At 38.7% G+C, this 19,556-nt stretch overlaps 1 protein-coding gene across 1 annotated transcript in view; it reads left to right on the top strand.

The window, feature by feature from the left end:
- Positions 1-10,992, top strand: part of NMI (N-myc and STAT interactor) — an 18,240-nt gene extending 7,248 nt beyond the window's left edge. The window contains exons 2-8 of the mRNA XM_007445565.1: positions 1,375-1,464; positions 2,539-2,634; positions 4,643-4,805; positions 7,957-8,063; positions 8,150-8,336; positions 10,157-10,263; positions 10,718-10,992. Coding sequence (XP_007445627.1) covers positions 1,381-1,464; positions 2,539-2,634; positions 4,643-4,805; positions 7,957-8,063; positions 8,150-8,336; positions 10,157-10,263; positions 10,718-10,903 — 930 coding nt within the window. The 5' untranslated portion in view covers positions 1,375-1,380 and the 3' untranslated portion in view covers positions 10,904-10,992. The remainder of the gene's footprint in view (positions 1-1,374; positions 1,465-2,538; positions 2,635-4,642; positions 4,806-7,956; positions 8,064-8,149; positions 8,337-10,156; positions 10,264-10,717) is intronic.
- Positions 10,993-19,556: the final 8,564 nt, after the last annotated feature.

Raw genomic sequence — 19,556 nt, 5'->3', positions numbered from 1 at the left:
ACCGAAAAAAAAAAAAAAAAAAAACCCAATGAGATACCACTTCACATCTATTAGAATGGGCATCATGAAAAAGACAAGAGGTAACAAATACTGGAGAGGGTGTGGAGAAAAGGGAACCCCTGTGCACTGTTGGTGGGAATGTAAATTGGTGCAGCCGCTAAGGAGAACAGTATGGAGGATCCTCAAAAAGTTAAAAGTAGAACTACCATATGACCCCTTTTTTTGGACACTGCTTGTGTCCACACTGAGTAAACTAAGCTATGACTAATTTTTTGCTAGTCTTCTATTTTATTTTTAGAGAAGAATACATGTCTTTTCTGTTTCTTCTATAGGAATAGTGAGAATTTAGCTACTTGAAATCTTGGAAGATTGTGTTAACAGACACATTATTAATGTGCTTCTAAATCAATAAAAACTGTTATGATAATCCTTGTGTCATATTTGATCTGGGATAACTCCATCTTAGTAAATTGATATACAGGCAAGGTTTCTTAACTTTTTTGGTACCAGTCTGAAAAAGCTTGTGGGCCTTTCTCAAAATAAAAAAGGTTTTAAGTTGTATAAAACAAAATACATAGAATTATAAAGGAAACCAATTATACTGAAATATGATTATCAGGTTATTCAAAAAGAAAATATTTAATATAGTAATATATATCAATATACTACAGTTTATTATAAGACCTAGTTGTGAGTTTAATAACTATCATAATTTTGAAGCAGGGTAAACACAATGTTTCAGGATATCTGGAAGAGTTAAAATATTTTATGAAAATACCTGTACCGTCTTGGTGACTTTTGTCACAGGGCTGCAAATACTGTGTGGCTTGTTGCCTATATTCATATTTGAAGAGAATGCTAAGTTTCAATCAGAGGTTATTAGAAATAAAGATGAAGTTTTTTTCTTGTCCAAGTGTATGAACTCGGGAGGGATTGTGAAAACCCCTGTACGCATAGAGGAACGGTGTTTGGAGGTCTTTTTACTCCATTACATTTGGGGAGTATAATAGGGAGAATTAAATATTTAAATAAAAACCTTTGAAAAAGTCTAGAAGACCAAAATAATAGTCTTTTAAAATGGAGCATCATATTATGATTGAAATGAGAACTACAAAGGAATGTTAATACCTATTATTTTATCTTACGGTGTTGAAAAGCAAAGAATTTTTAGAACCTTTTTATATGTTTATAGGTGTGAAAGTTATTTGAAATAAAGACTTTGGATATAATCCACATGATAATAAAGACCGGTGATAGGAAAAAACATATAGCAAAGAAGAGATGTTTCTTCTGTAAGAGGGTAAAAGTTATTTTTTCTTCTTGAATTTGTGTGTTTGTACTATTTTTAAAGTATTTACTTTTTATAGTAATTAGGGAATCATGGCAACTGATGAAGATAACAAAAAACAAGTTCTTAAGGAGTATGGGCCAGCTGAAGAATTTATGAAAGATGAACAAAACCAGGTAAAAAGGAAAAATTACTGAGTACTATTAAAAATTAACTTACATCTATTAGTTTTGCAGTGAGGCATGTTTCATATGTCTTCGTCCAACATTATGTTGAATTTGGAAGAATATTAGGGTTTTCAGTTTTTTTTACCTCTATTATTCAAGACTGACAAGAAGAATCATATTTCTTTTCTTTCTCTTACACAGCTTACAATGTTAGCTGCTTTTTCACTTCCTCTCTCATTTCTTTGATTTGCACCTAGAAGTTAAGAGCTTCGTTAGCAATTATCCAATTAGACCTAAGAGGAAATGGAGGCTCAGGTAGTTAAACCACTTACTCAAGGCCATCTGTCTGGCATGTCAAGGCAGCTATACTGTGGGAATCACAGAAAAAAATATTTAAAAATTGCCCCAGAGTAACATATGTCCACAGTTACGGTGCAACTTAAAAGTCATATTGGAGTCACAAATAATTAAGAGGGAATTGACAGAGCACTGAACTAAGATCCAGAAGACAGGAGTATCAATCCTTGCTCTACTAAAAACATTTCTGTGACTTTGGTTTAGTGTGAAAAGTGGTTTCCTTTTTTGTATAATAGGGATAATAATCCTTGGCAGTGGTAAGAAAGTCGACAGGTGATGATGTAAAACATTTGACAAAGGTATTATTCACGTGATCATATTTATTTTGAGACTGTCTAATGTCTTTCTTTGCCTTGTTCAAAGTGAGAGAAATTTTGCTTCTTTAATTAATTAGAAAAATGAGGTCGGGGCTGGGACTTCCCTGGTGGTCTAGTGGGTAAGACTCCACGCTCCCAATGCAGGGGACCCGGGTTCCATCCCTGGTCGGGGAACTTGCTCCCACGTGCATGCACAACTAACAAGTCCACATGCCACAACTAAGAAGCCCACATGCCGCAACTAAAGATCCCACATGCTGCCACAAAGATCCCGTGTGCCACAACGATCCCGTGTGCCACAACTAAGACTTTGTGCAGCCAAAATAAATAAATATTAAGAAAAGAGAAGAAAAATGAGGTCGGGACTGTTTAAATTTTAGGTGTTATTTTATTTCCTTTTTATTTTTAGAAATTAATTAGTGAAATTGAAAAGGAAAATACTCAGTTAAAGGAGGAGATCCAAAAGCTTGAAGCTGAGTTGCAAGCGACAACCAGGAACTCCCAGGTACTTCTTTAATTATTTTATGTATCTCATTTTTCACAGACCCCATTTTTCAGGAAAAGCAATTTATCGATACACAATTCATATCTAAAACATTATGGTCATCCATGGCACCACTGTTTGCAACAGCCCCAGACTGAGAGCAGTAGGATGAATTAATAAATTAGGGTGTATTCACACAGTGGACTACTACACAACAATGAGAATGAACAGGCTACAACTGTATGCAATAACATCGATGAATTTCATAAACACAATGCTGAGCCAGAAAAGGAGAAACAGGGCACACCATACGCTTCCATTGAAATAGAGCATGAAAACACAATGTTAGAAGTTAGTATGGTGGTTACTCTTAGAGGCAGGTAGGAACTGGAAGGGAACCCAAGAGGGCTTCTGGGGTGTTGGTCTTGTTCTGATTATTAATCTGGGCGCTGGTCACAGGTGTGTGATCACTGTAGAATTTCATCTTGCTGCACACTTATGCTAATACATGTTTTAATATTCATGTATATGTTAATCCAAAACTACCCCCAAGTGATGGTCATTATCAATCACTTTTGGATCAAATTCTTGGTCTTCTCACCAAGTTCTTTTATTGTTCTCCTCATCCAAGTAATTTAAGTGAGTTTCACAGTTAAAAAGAAATTGGATGAGTATCTTCACCATTTAAATTCTTTCTTAATTTCTCCTGTGTTTGAGTTAGACATAGCTTTCACTCCTTTTTTCTTCATAACAACCCAGGTTGTTAAAAAAAATACTTTAAACAATTTAAATGCTTAAAGCATTGTCACTCTTTGTTTCTGAAATGGGGGATAGGATGTTGAATATCAAGAAGTGAAGCTTCCGGTGTTTGTGAGATTTAGAGAAGTCTCTGTTAAGATTCTGGATGCTTCTCAGGCTGGAGCCAGATCATTTAGTCCTACAACTCAAAGGGCCTCGGGAACCCAGCCAGCTCAGTTGATTCACTTCACAGAGGACTGAAACTGGGGTCTAGAGAGCATAAGTGAATTGCTCCCTGCCACGGTCTACTCAGGACTAGAAGCAGGCATTCTCACTCTCACTCCGGAAAGCTCTTGACTTCTCAGGGTGTACTGGATGTTTCTACATTATTGGGAAACACTCTGCCTTTTCTCAAGACACTGCAGATCGTTTTGAAATCAGAGTTATGGTAATCAGAAATTCTACCAAAGTTACATGTAGAATAAATGTCAGATTAGATCAAATGACTCACTTGATATTTCTTTCTAATGTCTTTGTGATAAAACCTTTTCTTGCAACATGTAAAATAACCATGGGAAATAGAAATGCAAACACTCAATTCATTTGTGCATTTATGTGTGGTTGTACTGACTGTTCATCCCAGTGATTTTAAGCAGCTAAGTATAACCCCTTAACTTTGTCCTCCAGATTACAGATCTTGCTGGTAGTGTCCCTTCACATTTTTATAAACCTGAGTTGGGGTAATGGTTAAAAAGTTGATGGGCAGGTGTTGAGGAAGGGGGAATTTAAATTTGATAAATTTTAAGTCATTGAATTCAGGAGTCTTTCTTTTTGGATGAAGTTATCTGAGTTTGCCATCAAAATAACCATATACACCTGACTCTATTTCATACCTCTTTGCAGTGAGGGTAAATATACTGTGCAATGATTTCTTTGTGAGATAGCTTATTATTGGCACAGTTGTTTAAAGAGTATTTTTCTACAGGAATGATGTAGGCTTTACACTCAAACACCACACAATATTGACCAGTTTAAACACTTTGAAAAAGTGAGAGATTATATATTTACAATTTCATCTGTGAAATAATATTGAAGGATCAGCATCTGACTATATTACTGAGTACTTCCCTGGGAAGAAGCAATTACTAAAGATATTAAATAAGACCACGCTCAGTATTCCGTGGGGCTCTGAAGTCAGTGGAGAATGAATTATTGGATGATCACATTATCATTGGAAGGACTTAAGTTATTTCTTGTCTTGATTTTAATCAAACATTTCTGTTTGAATTAGATTAACGAGGATATTCCCGAAACAAAGATAAAGTTCACAGCTGTAGAGAATCCTGAGACTGACAGCCAGTTTTCAAATATCTCCTATTCGTGTCAAGTGAGCTCAAAAGTTCCTTATGAGCTACAAAAAGGACAAGCACTTATCACCTTTGAAAAAGAAGAAGGTATGACTCATGTTCAAAAATTTGACCATGTCACCTTTGGAAAGCACTGGGACTTTCAAAGAGTTTTTATAGATATTTGGCCATTGCTTTACAATTTTTACATTTATCATTTCATCTCATCCTCATAGTGACACCCTGAGGTAGGTATGATTATCCCCATTTTACAGATGAGAAAACTGACTCTCAGACATTGAGTGACTTGAACATGATCACTCATTCAGGACGTGACAATGCTGGGACTCAAGCCCAGGTGTTGTGATGTCCAATACCAATGCCTTTCTACTGCAACTGCTACCTGCAAGTGATAATACTAGTGATAATGTTTCAAGGTCGTAAAGCTCTACATCGTTCTCGGAGAGTTCTCACAGACATTATCTCATTGTATACTCACATGAATCCATGAAAGAAATAAGATAGAGAGTTACTATTTACATTTTATAACTAAGAAAACAGATTCTCAGGTGTTTAAGTGATTTACCTAAGTGCACAAGACCTGTGAATGGCAAGAGCCCTGGAGTCAGAGATTTGGGGGTGGGACCTGATGTTTGCCAAGTCCGCCGTGGTGTGGGACCCTCTTGAGATCTGGGGGCACCTTAATGAGGAGAATCTGGCTTTGAGTGCCAGCTGTGCCCCTTTCTAGAAGTGTAATTTGGTTGGGTTCTTTATAAATCTCAATTTTTTTATGACATGTTTTGTGGCAGTACCTACCTCAGGGGGTTGCTTTGAGTTTTTTTTTTTTTTTTGATGTACGCGGGCCTCTCACTGTTGTGGCCTCTCCCGTTGCGGAGCACAGGCTCCAGATGTGCAGGCTCAGCGGCCATGGCTCACGGGACCACCCGCTCCGCGGCATGTGGGATCTTCCCAGACCGGGGCACAGTACGCGGGCCTCTCACTGTTGTGGCCTCTCCCGTCGCGGAGTACAGGCTCCGGACGCTCAGGCTCAGCGGCCATGGCTCACCGGGCCCGCCGTTCCACGGCACGTGGGATCCTCCTGGACCGGGGCACGAACCCGTGTCCCCTGAATCGGCAGGTGGACTCTCAACCTCTGCACCACCAGGGAAGCCCATGCTTTGAGTATTAAATGAGAAATGTTGAAAAATACTTAGCACAGTGTCTGATATCTAATAAACACTTAATAAATGTTAGCTGTCATTATTGCTACATGTTAGGAATTTTTCAGCTAAAGAAACGGAAGCTTACCTAAGATAAGGAACTTGCTTAAGGTCCATACAGGTGATAAATTGCAGAGCTGAGAGCCAAACCTCAAGTACCCTTGTACGTTCTACTGTACCAACATTCCTCTGAGCAGGCCACCATCTGGGCTTTTTGTTCTCATATTTTCCAAGTTAGATTAAGTTATGGGTGGGGTCAGATGGTCTTCACAAGCCCTTCCAGTGTTCAGATTCTGGGAATCTATGATTATAACTCATGTCTCCTTGGCACCCGGTTTGTTTCTATAGCCTGAAAATAAATAGAAAGGCATTCTGGCAGGTCACTATATGCACATACGCTTTGTCCACCCTGTGTCCGCCCCTGCAGCTGAGGGTGAAGGGGGAGGCCAAGAGCCCTGTTGGCAGTTGGCAGTTGGCAGTGGTAATTGAGATATAACTGAAGGATGGAAGTGAGGATTTGGGAAGCAAGGATTCTGCATAGGAATTACCTGGGTATGCTGGGAACAGGATTTTCTTCAGAAACAGCTGCATCACTGCTTCCACCCTTGGCATGGCTCTGAGGTCCTGCTCTTCTGGACAACTTTGGGTTTCTACACAATTAAACAGGAGTTGGCTTTTGACAGTCACAGAAGTTGAAACACAAGTAGGCCCTCTCAGCTGTGTCAGATCACCAGATGTTGGAGGTTTGGGGGGTGGGGGAGGGGTGGGCATTGGGAGGGAAAGATCATCATCTAAGTATTACTTACAGTTGATAATCTCTGTTATTGTTGCCTGTTGTCAATAACAACAACAAAAAGCTGTAATTCAAGTTATAGAGCCATATCATGGTACAATGAGTCTGAATTCCCACATGAAAACGCCCTGTTTTCTAGCCTTGTTTCTCTCTTCCTCCAGCTGTGGTGTGCTGTCTGGTTGTTATAAACACATGTGAGGTTTATAAGACCGAGACTAATTTGTGTCTAGTCTTTCTGACATATTAGAGTAAGCAGTTCCAAATATCAACAACTGAAGGGTTATAAACTCTTATGTCACACAATTAAAAATAAACACATACCCACATGCATTTTATTTTGTTTTTTTATTATTCTTATTTATTTATTTATTTTTGGCCGTGTCTTAGTTCTCCGACCAGGGATTGAAACCCAGGCCCACAGCAGTGAGAGCACCGAGTCCTAACCACTGGACCACTAGGGAATTCCCCGCACATTCATTTTAAACTGTCATATAGTTGCTATTGGATTTCTAATGATGTTTGGCATAATTATAATACTAAGCCTTTCCCATTTGCATGGCTAAATTAGACTAGATAGTTTTGTGATCAGTATATCAAGACTATTGACTTTTTAATGAATGATCTCAAGAGCATTTTAAGGAAAGTAGAATTCTTCATTAAATATGACCAAAAAAAAAAAAAAAAGACTCACTCTTTTGTATTCAAGTCTTTGTGGTCTTTAATATGTAATCCTGGGGAAAGACAGAGACAAGAACAAATATTTATTTCTTTGTTGCTTGTAACATATTAAGGAGCAGTGACAAATGATAAATAAGATTAATTGTCAGAACGACACTGACCTAAAAAGTTTTCCTAGCTTACTCAACATGGAAGAAATTTCTGGCTGAGCTTTAATGTACTAAGGGAGTTCTCTGATAATTCTGTCTACAGTGGAAAGGAAGGGTGTGTGGCTGTACTGAAGTAATATATGAATTTCTGAAGGATCATCGGGCTTATCTCTTAAGGGATTAATCTAGAACTTGTTGAGAATTTCTACATTGTAATTTTTTGCTGATGTATTTTGACATTAATATATCCTACTATGGTGGCAAGATGACCATCACTTAGAAATCCTAAGAAAAATGTAAAAATTAGATCCCTTAAAATTAAAGAAAATTTAAAATATTCAGGATTATTTGTTGTTAAACCAAACATGTAAAAATGTATTGAAATATTGGAAATTAATACTTCCCAAATTATTTTTCAGTTGCCCAAAATGTGATCAGAATGGGGCACCATCATGTGCAGATACAGGATGTAAATGTGAAGGTTATGGCCAGCCCGGTTCCATTAAACTCAGGAGTCAGATTCCAGGTAACATGGTGATTAAAGCGTTTCAGAATTTGTTAAACACGGACACTTTTCTCATCCATATTTCTGAACGTGAACCGATTTCCCAGGTTCACGTAGAAGTGTCTAAAATGAAGATCCATGTTACTGACATTCCTGATGAACTGCCTGAAAGTCAGATGAGAGACAAGCTAGAACTGAGTTTTTGTAAGTCCCGCAACGGAGGCGGAGAAGTGGACTGCGTGGAGTACGACAGGCAGTCCCGGAGCGCCGTCATCACGTTTGTGGAAAGTGGAGGTATTCCCAGACTGAGAGTTAGACAGTACTCTAGCATTTAAATTACGTTCTGCCAGGTCTGAAAGTATCCCTTTCTACTGCTTTTATTTGGAATTTATTAGACAGCATAATAACAGGGGATTTTTTTTTTAACCTTATGAAATGGTAGAGTCCTGAAAATGATTTCGCTGAGTGCTACTGAGAATGATAGGATTACAGATAACAAGTACCTACATCTTAGTGCATTCTTATCACGTGCCAGGCATGGAGTCTTTGGTGTTTTATACATATATCTGCTCAGATCCATAGCACAGCTCTGGATGTAGGTGTTATACTCATTTTATTGATGAGGAAACTAAGGCGTACTCAAGGTAAGCAGCTTACCCAAGATCGCACAGTGGGTGTGTGGCAGAGAAACATTCTGAAAAAATACATATATAAAACTGTCTCTTCATCTCACTTATTACTATTGACAAGGATCTCAGGTGGAGGTAATCGATTCCTGGAAGAAAAGGGGGTAATAGAACAGCTGTTCCTTTTTTAGGTAGAAATGGACTTTTACCAAATCATCTTAGGGAGGTTTATATTCTTATAATGAAAAATAGAAGATTCTCCAAGTTCTTTTGTTAATATGTTCAAATGATTCTCAATGTAAAAATCTCTTCCTCTAGTTAATCTAGTTCTTAGGGCTTCTCCAGGGTTTGCACATATGATAGAAGTCCAAATATACAATTAAAAACCGTTGACTGATTTAAGTTTTTTCATAATAAAGTAGTACATGCTTTTTAAAGAAAATTGAAATAATAGAGAACAACATTAATTTAATAAAAATTGAGACATTTCCTTAAATTTTCAAGCTTCCCTTTCTCCTGCTATGTGGCTAGTTATGGTTAGGTGAATGTCTTTCCAGATCCTTCTGGAATTGCTGGATAATATGGTAATTCTGTGTTTAATGCTTGAGGAACCGCCATACTGTTTTCCACAGTGGCTACACCTTTACATTCCTACCAGCAATGTACCAGGGTTCCAGTTTCTCCACATCCTTGCCAGCAAGGATCTACACTCTTAACCACTGTACTATATTGCTGATTCAAGGTGGACTGGTGAGAGGAGAAAAAAAGTGATTGGATATTCTTACGAACTGTTTCTGTTAAACTCTATGCAATCTTGACATATTACCTTTTTTCCCTCTAAGAGAAAAAAAAAGCTGCTAAAAATAAATCTGGTTATTTTTTGTGTTGGAGAAAATTGATGAATTTTTGTTATTTGCCTTCACTTTTTTTAGATGACATTCAGCACCCCTCCACCTTTGATTAACATCATTATACAGGTTTATTGAATGTCATGTATTAGTTACAGGACAATTAAGTAATTTTATATATATAATAGTAATATAGTAATTTGCTATATGTAGGTATGTGTATATATATATATATGTGCACAGAAAGAGAGAGAGAGAGTATTCTAATCGTAATTTGCATGTATACTTCTTGAGAGATTGGGAAACACTGGGTTTTGTTAGGATGCCTGGGTTATTTTTTGCAAATGGTTATCACATTTTATGTAGCTCAAGGTAGGTCTATCTGGGGACATCACAGCTCACTGTGCATTGATTGACTGATAGTTTAAGACAGATGGAGCTATTTAAATCTCATTATCATTTGGTCTTATGTTTTTTAAAATTATGTACTGTGAATTCTTTATTGTGGACTGTAGAGTTTCTTAAAAATTAATCCCTCAAGCCACTGTTTACTCTGACATTCTGTTTGAAGGAGGTCTTAACTTTGGTTAAAAAATGTTTGATATAAAGGAGAAAATAATTTTTAAAAATTTACTTCTAGTTGCTGACAAGATTTTGAAAATAAAAGACTATCCTCTTTATATAAATCAAAACTGCCAGAGAGTTACTGTTTCTCCGTACACAGAAACATACATGAAAAAGTTTCAGGTAAAGTCATCTCTCTTCTTTCATTTTGGAAACTTATTGCCCGGCCCCACCCCACAAAAAATAAAAAGTTGTGATTCTGTTTCCGTTTGAATCTTATTAATTAACCTAGCCTGCCATCCTGAAAGCTAGAACTCATGCCTAACTCTTGGTTTCGCTTCCCCTCCAGCATTCATTTCATTACTTGATCTTGTCACTTCCACCTCTCACTACCTCTCTAACTGGTCTCTCTGTCCATAGAGTTGCCCTCCTTTCCTCTATTTGTCACAATGCCACCAGAGTTATCTTTCTGAAACTCAGATCCAACTCTGATATTCTCTTGCTTGAAAATCTTCCTGAGGCCCGTTGTCTCTCTCAAGATAACATCCAAAATATTAAGCAGAGCTTATAAATGTAAAGTTTTGTAATTCAAAGCGCTTAGAAAAATTTCTATTTATCTTTTTATTTTGATTCTTAGGTATTTTCAGGAGTATCTAAGAAGACGGTGCTTCTGACAGGACTGGAAGACCTTCAGATAATAGATGAAGAAACTGTACAGGATTTTATTAACATTCACTTTCAACGGGAGAAAAATGGAGGTGGAGAAGTCGAGGCAGTCAAGTGTTCCCTTGGGCAACCTTACATAGCATACTTTGAAGAATAGACTCATGGAATCCTATGAAAATTAGAGCTTTTGAACCCAAATCACTGTTAATGCTTGACAAAAATGAATATCCCTTTCCTTAAAAAAAATGAAAAATTTAATTCTTTAGTGTTTGTTTATTCTTAGATACAAAATATATTTCTGTTTTTGAATTCTCTGTTTCCACCTGTGCTGAATGTTTACAAATGCAATAACTATATTAAAACAGTTTTGTTCATAAATTTTGTGGCTGAGTGCCATGTCCATTGAAATGAACCATAAGTGATCCAGTTGTCTGCCTGCCATGTTGGCTCATTCTGTCATGCTCTGAGCCAACAGCAGAATTAAATTCATATTAAAATGCTGGCAGAAACGATATGCCTTTAGAAAAGATTCTAAACCTAGACCTATCCAGTGCTGCCTGCCATCTAAAATAAAGGGAAAAGCTAAAAAGAAAAAAGGCTTGGTTTTGCTTCTGATATTTTATTTTTAGGTTTTCAAGTTGTTATACTACCATCAGAAATACTCATTTCTCTCACATTTCTCTTTGGAATAAGAAATGTTGCCTATGGGGCTTCCCTGGTGGTGCAGTGGTTGGGAATCTGCCTGCCGGTACAGGGGACACAGGTTTGAACCCTGGGCCGGGAGGATCCCACATGCCGCGGAGCAGCTGGGCCCGTGTTCCACAAGTACTGAGCCTGCGCTCTTCAGCCTGCGAGCCACATCTACTGAAGCCTGCCGCACACCTAGAGCCTATGCTCCTCAACAAAGACAAGCCACCGCAGTGAGAAGCCTGTGCACTGCAACGAAGAGTAGCTCCCTCTCGCTGCAACTAGAGAAAGCCCACGTGCAGCAACAAAGACCCAACACAGCCAAAAATAACAAATTAATTAAAAAAATATATTAAAAAGAAAAATTTAAAGAACCTCATTTAATTTCGATTGGTACAGTCTCATTAGCACAGAGGATGTTATATTTAGTCTATGGTAGACTGCCAATGAGAAATAATTTTTTCCTAATATTTAGGACAAAGTTGGAAACAGTCACTTTTGTTCCTTTTGGGGGCCTTCCTCAGGCAGTAAAATAGATAATTTCATCTGATCTTAAATTTTCACAATGGTTTTGATAAATGTTACTTATCCTAGAAAATTATGCTTTTTCTTTGGGTTCCTTTCACCATTCCACCTCTGTGTGATCTGACTAAAACTCAGAAATCAAGCACTGGCTCTCCTGCTTATTTCCAGAGTTTTACAGATTTTACAGGAGGGAAGTTTTCTTTAAAATATACCAAAAGATACTGTATTGACTATTTAACATATTGCATGTTACGGTAGGAAGCCTTCAACTATGTGTCCAGGATGAGCTATCTCCACTTATTAATGTGTGAAAAGACTGTGTCATTATATAAGTCAGGGAAGACAGATAATGTGGAATTACAAGTCCCTTTTGCTGTTTGTAGATTTATCAGTCAGGAGAGGCTGGGCTATGCTGTGATAGCACAACCTCCCAAATCTTGGAGTCCTAGTAAAATAAAAGTTTAATTCTCACTCATGCTGAATGTCCAACAAAAGTTGGTAAGGGACTCTGTCTTAGTCACTTCAGGCCCCATCTTGAGACATGCTTCCAGAATCATGCAGGTGGGGAAAAGTGAAATCTGGGCAGTCTTGCACCAGCAATTAAATGCTGTGACCCAGAAGTGACCTGTGCCATTTCCTCTCACATCTCATTGGCCAGAAATAGTCATATGGCCTCACTGAAACATAAGGGGGCTAGGAAATTCCCTGGTGGTCCAGTGGTTAGGACTCCTCGCTTCCACAGCAGGGGGCATGGGTCAGGTCTCTGGTCGGGGAACTAAGATCCCACATGCCATATGGTGTGTCAAAAAAAAGAAAAAAGAAAAGAAAGAAAATATAAGGGGGCTAGAAAATTCTGTCTTGTAAAAATGAGAAGACCTAGATACAGTTGAGACAGAATAATAAGGAATAATAAGTGTAGTATATCCTGTCCTACTGGTCATAAATATGTTTTTTTTTACCATCTTTATTGGAGTACAGTTGCTTTACAATGATGTGTTAGTTCCTGCTGTATAAGAAAGTGAATCAGTGAATCAGCTATGTGTATACATATGTCACCATATCCCCTCCCTCTTGCGTCTCCCTCCCATCCTCCATATCCCACCCCTCTATGGGGACACAAAGCACCGAGCTGATCTCCCTGTGCTATGCAGCTGCTTCCCACTAGCTAGCTATTTTACATTTGGTAGTGTATATAGGTCAATGTTATTCTCTCACTTCATCCCAACTTACCCTTCTTCCCCGTCCCCGTGTCCTCAAGTCCATTCTCTATGTCTGCGTCTTTATTCCTGTCCTGCCCCTAGGTTCTGTGTAACCACTTTTTTTTTTTAGATTCCATATATATATATGTTAGCATACGGTATTTTTTTTTTCTTTCTGATTTACTTCACTCTATATGAGAGTCTATAAGCCCATCCACCTCACTACAAATAACTCAATTTCGTTTCTTTTTATGGCTGAGTAATGTTCCATTGTATATATGTGCCACATCTTCTTTATCCATTCATCTGTTGATGGACACTTAGGTTGCTTCCATGTCCTGGCTATTGTAAATAGTGCTGCAATGAACATTGTGGTACATGACTCGTTTAGAATTATGGTTTTCTCAGGGTATACGCCCAGTAGTGGGATTGCTGAGTCATATGGTAGTTCTATTTTTAGTTTTTTAAGGAACCTCCATACTGTTCCCCATAGTGGCTGGCTCAACTTACATTCCCACCAACAGTGCAAGAGGGTTCCCTTTTCTCCACACCCTCTCCAGCATTTACTGTTAGTAGATTTTTTGATGATGGCCATTCTGACTGGTGTGTGGTGATACCTCATTGTAGTTTTGATTTGCATTTCTCTAATGAATAGTGATGTTGAGCATCCTTTCATGTGTTTGTTAGCAATCTGTATATCTTCTTTAGAGAAATGTCTATTTAGGTCTTCTGCCCATTTTTGGATTCTGTTGTCTCTTTGATATTGAGCTGCATGAGCTGCTCATATATTCTGGAGATTAATCCTTTGTCAGTTGCTTTGTTTGAAAATATTTTCTCCCATTCTGAGGGTTGTCTTTTGGTCTTGTTTATGGTTTCCTTTGCTGTGCAAAAGCTTTTAATGTTCATTATGTCCCATTTGTTTATTTTTGTTTTTATTTCCATTTCTCTAGAAGGTGGGTCAAAAAGGATCTTGCTGTGATTTATGTCATAGAATTTCTTGTTCTAGTTCTGTGACAAATGCCATTGGTAGTTTGATAAGGATTGCATTGAATCTATAATTACTTTGAGTAGTATAGTCACTTTCACAGTGTTGACTTTTCCAACCCAAGAACATGTTATATCTCTCCATCTGTTTGTATCATCTTTAATTTCTTTCATCAGCGTCTTTCAGATTTTTCATCATTAGCGTATAGGAGGGCAAGAGATTTCTGTGCATTAATTTTGTATCCTGCTACTTTACCAAATTCATTGATTAGCTCTAGTAGTTTTCTGGTAGCATCTTTAGGATTCTCTATGTATAGTATCATGTCATCTGCAAACAGTGACAGCTTTACTTCTTCTTTTCCGATTTGGATTCCTTTTATTTCTTTTTCTTCTCTGATTGCTGTGGCTAAAACTTCCAAAACTATGTTGAATAATAGTGCTGAGGGTGGACAACTTTGTTTTGTTCCTGATCTTAGAGGAAATGGTTTCAGTTTTCCACCATTGAGAACGATGTTGGCTGTGGGTTTCTCATATATGACCTTTATTATGTTGAGGTAAGTTCCCTCTATGCCTACTTTCTGGAGGGTTTTTATCATAAATCGGTGTTGAATTTTGTCAAAAGCTTTCTCTGCATCTATTGAGATGATCATATGGTTTTTCTCCTCCAGTTTGTTAATATGGTTTATCACTTTGATTGATTTGCATATATTGAAGAATCCTTGCATTCCTGGGATAAACCCCACTTGATCATGGTGTATGACCCTTTTCATGTGCTGTTGGATTCTGTTTGCTAGTATTTTGTTGAGGATTTTTGCATCTATGTTCATTAGTGATGTTGGCCTGTAGTTTTCTTTTTTTGTGACATCTTTGTCTGGTTTTGGTATCAGGGTGAAGGTGGCCTCGTAGAATGAGTTTGGGAGTGTTCCTCCTTCTGCTATATTTTGGAAGAGTTTTAGAAGTTTAGGTGTTAGCTCTTCTCTGAATGTTTGATAGAGTTCACCTGTGAAGCCGTCTGGTCCTGTACTTCCGTTTGTTGGAAGATTTTTAATTACAGTCTCAATTTCAGTGCTTGTGATTGGTCTGTTTATATTTTCTATTTCTTCCTGGTTCAGTCTTGGAAGGTTGTGCTTTTCTAAGAATTTGTCCATTTCTTCCAGGTTGTCCATTTTATTGGCATAGAGTTGCTTGTAGTAATCCCTCATGATTTTTTGTATTTCTGCAGTGTCAGCTGTTCCTTCTCCTTTTTCATTTCTGATTCTATTGATCTGAGTCTTCTCCCTTATTTTCTTGATGAGTCTGGCTAATGGTTTATCTATTTTGTTTATCTTCTCAAAGAACCAGCTTTTAGTTTTATTGATCTTTGCTCTTGTTTCCTTCATTTCTTTTTCATTTGTTTCTGATCTGATCTTTATGATTCCTTCTGCTAACTTTGGGGGTTTTTTTGTTCTTCTTTCTTGAATTGCTTTAGGTGTAAGGCTAGGTTGTTTTTTTGAGATGTTCCTTATTTCTTGAGGTAGCATTGTTTCGCTATAAACTTCCCTCTTAGAACTGCTTTTGCTGCATCCCATAGGTTTTGGGTCATCATGTTTTCATTGTCATTTGTTTCTAGGTATTTTTTGATTACCTCTTTGATTTCTTCAGTGATCTCTTGGTTATTTAGTAGTGTATTGTTTAACCTCCGTGTGTTTGTACTTTTTACAGATTTTTTCCTGTAATTGATATCTAGTCTGATAGTGTTGTGGTTAGAAAAGATACTTGATACAATTTCAATTTTCTTAAATTTACCAAGGCTTGATTTGTGATCCAAGATATGATCTATCCTGGAGAATGTTCCATGAGCACTTGAGAAGGAAGTGTATTCTGTTGTTTTTGGATGGAATGTCCTATAAATATCAATTAAGTCCATCTTGTTTAATGTGTCATTTAAAGCTTGTGTTTCCTTATTTATTTTCATTTTGGATGATCTGTCCATTGGTAAAAGTGAGGTTTTAAAGTCCCCTACTATGATTGTGTTACTGTCAATTTCCCCTTTTATGGTTGTTAACATTTGCCCTAAGTATTGAGGTGCTGCTATGTTGGGTGCATAAATATTTACAATTGTTATATCTTCTTCTTGGATTGATCCCTTGATCATTATGTAGTGTCCTTTTTGTCTCTTGTAATAGTCTTTATTTTAAAGTCTATTTTGCCTGATATGATAATTGCTGCACCAGCTTTCTTTTGATTTCCATTTGCATGGAATATCTTTTTCCATCTCCTCACTTTCAGTCTGTATGTGTCCCTAGATCTGAAGTGGTTCTATTGTAGACAGCATATATATGGGTCTTGTTTTTGTCTCCATTCAGCCTGTCTATGTCTTTTGGTTGGAGCATTTAATCCATTTACATTTAAGGTAGTTATGTATGTTCCTATTCCCATTTTCTTTTTTTTTTTTTTTTTTTGCAATCCGAAAGCCTCTCACTGCTGTGGCCTCTCCTGTTGTGGAGCACAGGCTCCAGACACACAGGCCCAGTGGCCATGGCTCATGGGCCCAGCCGCTTTGCAGCATATGGGATCTTCCCGGACCGGGGCATGAACCCATGTCCCCTGCATCAGCAGGCAGACTCCCAACCACTGCGCCACCAGGGAAGCCCACCATTTTCTTAATTGTCTTGGGTATGTATTGTAGATCTTTTCCTTCTCTCGTGTTTCCTGCCTAGAGAAGTTCCTTTAGCATTTGTTGTAAAGCTCTTTTGGTGGTACTAAATTCTCTTAGCTTTTGCTTGTCTGTAAAGGTTTTAATTTCTCCGTCTAACCTGAATGAGATCCTTGCTGGGTAGAGTAATCTTGATTGTAGCTTTTCCCCTTTCATCACTTTAAATATGTCCTGCCACTCCCTTCTGGCTTGCAGAGTTTCTGCTGAAAGATCAGCTCTTCACCTTATGGGGATTCCCTTGTATTATTTGTTGCTTTTCCCTTACAGCTTTTAATATTTTTCCTTTGTATTTAAGTTTTGATAGTTTGATTAATACATGTCTTGGCATGTTTCACCTTGGATTTATCCTGTTTGGGACTCTCTGTGCTTCCTGGACTTGATTGAATATTTCCTTTCCCATATTAGGGAATTTTTCAACTATAATCTCTTCAAGTATTTTTTCAGTCCTTTTTTTTCCTCTTCTTCTTCTGGGACCCCTATAATTCGAATGTTGGTGCATTTAATGTTGTCCCAGATGTCTCTGAGACTGGCCTCAATTCTTTTCATTCTTTTTTCTTTATTCTGCTCTACGGTAATGATTTCCATTATTTTATCTTCCAGGTCACTTATCCATTTTCTTCCTCAGTTATTCTGCTACTGATTCCTTCTAGGGAATTTTTAATTTCATTTATTGTGTTGTTCATCATTGTTTGTTTGCTCTTTAGTTCTTCTAGTTCCTCGTTAAACGTTTATTGTATTTTCTCCATTATATATCCAAGATTTTGGATCATCTTTACTATCATTACTCTGAATTGTTTTTCAGGTAGGCTGCCTATTTCCTCTTCATTTGCTTGGTTTGGTGGGTTTTTACCTTGCTCCTTCATCTGCTGTGTATTTCTGTCTTCTCATTTTGCGTAACTTAGTGTGTTTGGGGTCTCCTTTTCGCAGGCTGCAGGTTTGTAGTTCCCGTTGTTTTTGGTGTCTGCTCCCAGTGGGTAAGGTTGGTTCAGTCAGCTGTGTAGGCTTCCTGGTAGAGGGGACTGGTGCCTGTATTCTGGTGGATGAGACTGGATCTTGTCTTTCTGGTGGACAGGACCGCGTCCAGTGGTGTGTTTTGTGGTGCCTGTGAACTTATGATTTTAGGCAGCCTCTCTGCTAATGGGTGGCGTTGTGTTCCTGTTTTGCTAGTTCTTTGGCATGCAGTGTCCAGCACTGTAGCTTGCTGGTTGTTGAGTGGAGCTGGGTCTTAGCGTTGAGGTGGAGATCTCTGTGAGAGCTTTCGCCGTTTGATGTTATGTGGGGCTGGGAGGTCTCTGGTGGACCAGTGTCCTGAACTCGGCTCTTCCACCTCAGAGGCTCAGGCCTGACACCCAGCTGGAGCACCAAGACCCTGTCAGCTGCTCAGCTCAGAAGAAAAGGGAGAAAAAGAGAGAAAGAAATAAAATAAAATAAAATAAAGTTATTAAAATAGAAAAGAAAAAATTATTAAAAATTAAAAAGTAATAAAAAATAAGAAAGAAAGAAGAGAACAACCAAACCAAAAAACAAATCCACCAACGATAACGAGCACTACAAACTATACAAAAAAAAAAAAACAAAACCGGACACACAGAACCCTAGGACAAATGGTAAAAGCAAAGCTCTACAGACAAAATCACACAAAGCAGCATACACATACACACTCACAAAAAGGGAAGAAGGAAAAAATATATATATTAAAAAACAAAGGAAGACAGCAACTATGTTAATAAACAAATCTACCAATGAAAATAAGCTCTAAATACTAAACGAAAATAAACGTAAAACCAGAAACAAGTTAGATGCAGAAAGCAATCCCCAAGTCTACAGTTGGTCCCAAAGTCCACTGCCTCAATTTTGGGGTGATTCGTTGTCTATTCAGGTATTCCACAGATGCAGGGTACATCAAGGTGATTGTGGAGATTTAATCTGCTGTTCCTGAGGCTGTTGGGAGAGATTTCCCTTTCTCTTCTTTGTTTGCACAAATCCTGGGGTTCAGCTTTTGATTTGGCCCTGCCTCTGCGTGTAGGTCGCCTGAGGGTGTCTGTTCTCCACCCAGACACGATGGGTTTAAAGTAGCAGCTGATTCGGGGGCTCTGGCTCACTCAGGCTGGGGGGGGGGAGGGGTACGGATGCGGGGCGAGCCTGCGGCAGCAGAGGCCAGTATGACGTGACAACAGTCTGAGGCGTGCCATGTGTTCTCCCACAGAAGTTGTCCCTGGATCACGGGACCCTGGCAGTAGCGGGCTGCACAGGCTCCTGGAAGGTGAGGTATGGTTAGTGACCTGTGCTTGCACACAGGCTTCTTGGTGGCTGCAGTAGCAGCCTTAGCGTTTCATGCCCATCTCTGGTGTCCATGCTGATAGCCGCCGCTTGCACCCATCTCTGGAGATCGTTGAGGCAGTGCTCTGAATCCCCTCACCTTGCACACCTTGAAACAATGGTCTCTTGCCTCTTAGGCAGTTTCAGAGTTTTTCCCAGACTCCCTCCCTGCTAGCTGTGGTGCACTAGCCTCCTTCAGGCTGTGTTCACACAGTCAACCCTAGTCCTCTCCCTGGGATCTGACCTCCAAAGCCCAAGCCTCAGCTCCCAGCCCCCACCTGCCCCGGCGGGCGAGCAGACAAGCCTCTCGTGCTTGCTGGTGCGTGCCGGTTGGCCCTGATCCTCTGTGCGGGAATCTCTCCGCTTTGCCCTCCGCACCCCCGTTGCTGTGCTCTCCTCCG

Source organism: Lipotes vexillifer, unplaced genomic scaffold (assembly GCF_000442215.2).
Source record: "Lipotes vexillifer unplaced genomic scaffold, Lipotes_vexillifer_v1.1 scaffold193, whole genome shotgun sequence".
In the NCBI taxonomy this organism is placed as follows: Eukaryota; Metazoa; Chordata; class Mammalia; order Artiodactyla; family Lipotidae; genus Lipotes; species Lipotes vexillifer.
Note: the sequence above shows the minus strand (reverse complement) of the source record. Positions and strands in the feature narration are given on the sequence as shown.